The sequence below is a fragment of the Egretta garzetta genome, unplaced genomic scaffold (genome assembly GCF_000687185.1).
Source record: "Egretta garzetta isolate BGI_Z169 unplaced genomic scaffold, ASM68718v1 scaffold215, whole genome shotgun sequence".
NCBI classification, from domain to species: domain Eukaryota; kingdom Metazoa; phylum Chordata; class Aves; order Pelecaniformes; family Ardeidae; genus Egretta; species Egretta garzetta.
This window is the reverse complement of record NW_009259719.1, coordinates 7,336,631-7,338,181: the sequence shown is the minus strand read 5'-3', so window position 1 is coordinate 7,338,181 and position 1,551 is coordinate 7,336,631. Positions and strand designations below refer to the sequence as shown.

The following is a 1,551-nucleotide window of genomic DNA, read 5'->3' as shown; positions in this document are numbered from 1 at the left end:
CCCTGCACCACCTCCAGCCACCTCCTTTCCCATCCCCATCCTGCACCCTGTGTGCCAGACTCCTGGCTGGTGGATCCTTTGCCTTCCTGGCTCACCAATAGCTGGTGCCTGTGTAATGGTTGTCTTCAGTCTCTCCTTGCTGGAAAGGGTTTGTCTCTTCTTTCAAGGGCTGTGTCTCTTCTTGCCTTCCTCCCTCACGGGGATGTTGTGTCCCTCTTCCACATGCATCTCCCTTCATTCCCAGGTGGGCATGCCCTGCCCATCTCAGCCCTGGTGGGACAGGCTTGCCACGTCCTGTGCTCAGGGGTGTCCCTGGGATGGCCCTGACTGCCACCAGGATGACCCTAGGTGCTCCAGTGGTGGCCCTGGGTGTTCTGGGGACAACCCTGGGTGCTACCAGGATGGCCAGTGTGACCCAGGGTGACCCTGGGTGCTCTGGGGACCAACCTGGATGCCCCAGGATGGCAGTAGGTGCGCTGGGGATGACCCTGGGTGCCACCAGGCTGGCCCTGCATGCTCCAAGGGTGGCCCTGGGTGCTTTGGGGAGAACCTTGGGTGCCACCAGGACAGCGCTGGGTGCAGCCCCTGGAGAGAAGGACGCAGCGGGGTGTGCAGGAGGCCAGCAGGGCTGCTGCCTGCCATCAGCCGGGGCTGGGTGCTGCCGGGGGGCACCAGGCCAAGGGCTCTGGGTGGGTGTAAAGCCTTACACTGCCTGTCTGCTTTCCCCCTCTGCAGCCTGGGACTGGTTCTGCCTCCCTACAGCACCTACTACATCCAGGCCAACCTCAGCGACCAGATCCTGCAAGTGAAGTGTAAGTAGCCCCTGGCTTTCCCCGCTGCCCTCTCGCACTCCTGCTCGCCCCCACGCCAGCCCGCGGCTGTCAGGGGGAAAAACATGAAGCAAAAAATTGCAAAAAGAGATAGGGATCACTATGAGAGGCAAAGAAAAAAAACCAAAAAGAAAACGAAAAAGAAAAGAGAGGCGTGAATAGAGTTGATCACAGAGAGGGAAAGCGAGCTGCCTGCCTGGGGTGCCCCAGGGTGCCAGGGTTTGGTCCTTACGCTTTGCACCCCAGAACCCGAGCCCCAGGCTGCAGGCAGGGGCTGCGCTGCTGTCTGTTCACCTCCTGGGGACGAGGGATGGCACTGAAGCAGCCAGTTAATTTGCAAGCCTGGGAAAGTTTGCATGGATCTCTTTAATTTCCTTTGGTTTATTACGATTCTTTGGTTTCAGTTTAAGCCATTTATTCTTCTTTTTATGAGTTCAGTTTCAGTTGGTTTCGATTTCTGTTTGGAATTAATCTGTGTACGTGTGTGTTAGCCTGGCCCCCCCCTTTCTCTCTCTTTCTCTCTCCCCTGACCCCCAAGCCTTTTTCCCACTGCAGGTCCATGCTGCTCCCGGGGATCCTCTCCCCCGTGGGAGAGCCAGACCCTTCCCCTCTCCCCTCCGGTTCCTCCCATTTCTCCCCCTCAGCCGCCCCGGTGGCTCGACCCCAGCCCTGCTGCAGATCCAGCCCCTGCCGCCCCCTCCATCCATCGGCAGGAGCCCCG

The 1,551-nt window shown here is 59.3% G+C and overlaps 1 protein-coding gene across 1 annotated transcript in view; it reads left to right on the top strand.

The window, feature by feature from the left end:
* Window positions 1–1,551, top strand: part of CACNA2D2 (calcium voltage-gated channel auxiliary subunit alpha2delta 2) — a 209,305-nt gene that overhangs the window by 197,192 nt on the left and 10,562 nt on the right. Inside the window, exon 20 of the mRNA XM_035894677.1 lies at window positions 736–812. Coding sequence (XP_035750570.1) covers window positions 736–812 — 77 coding nt within the window. The remainder of the gene's footprint in view (window positions 1–735; window positions 813–1,551) is intronic.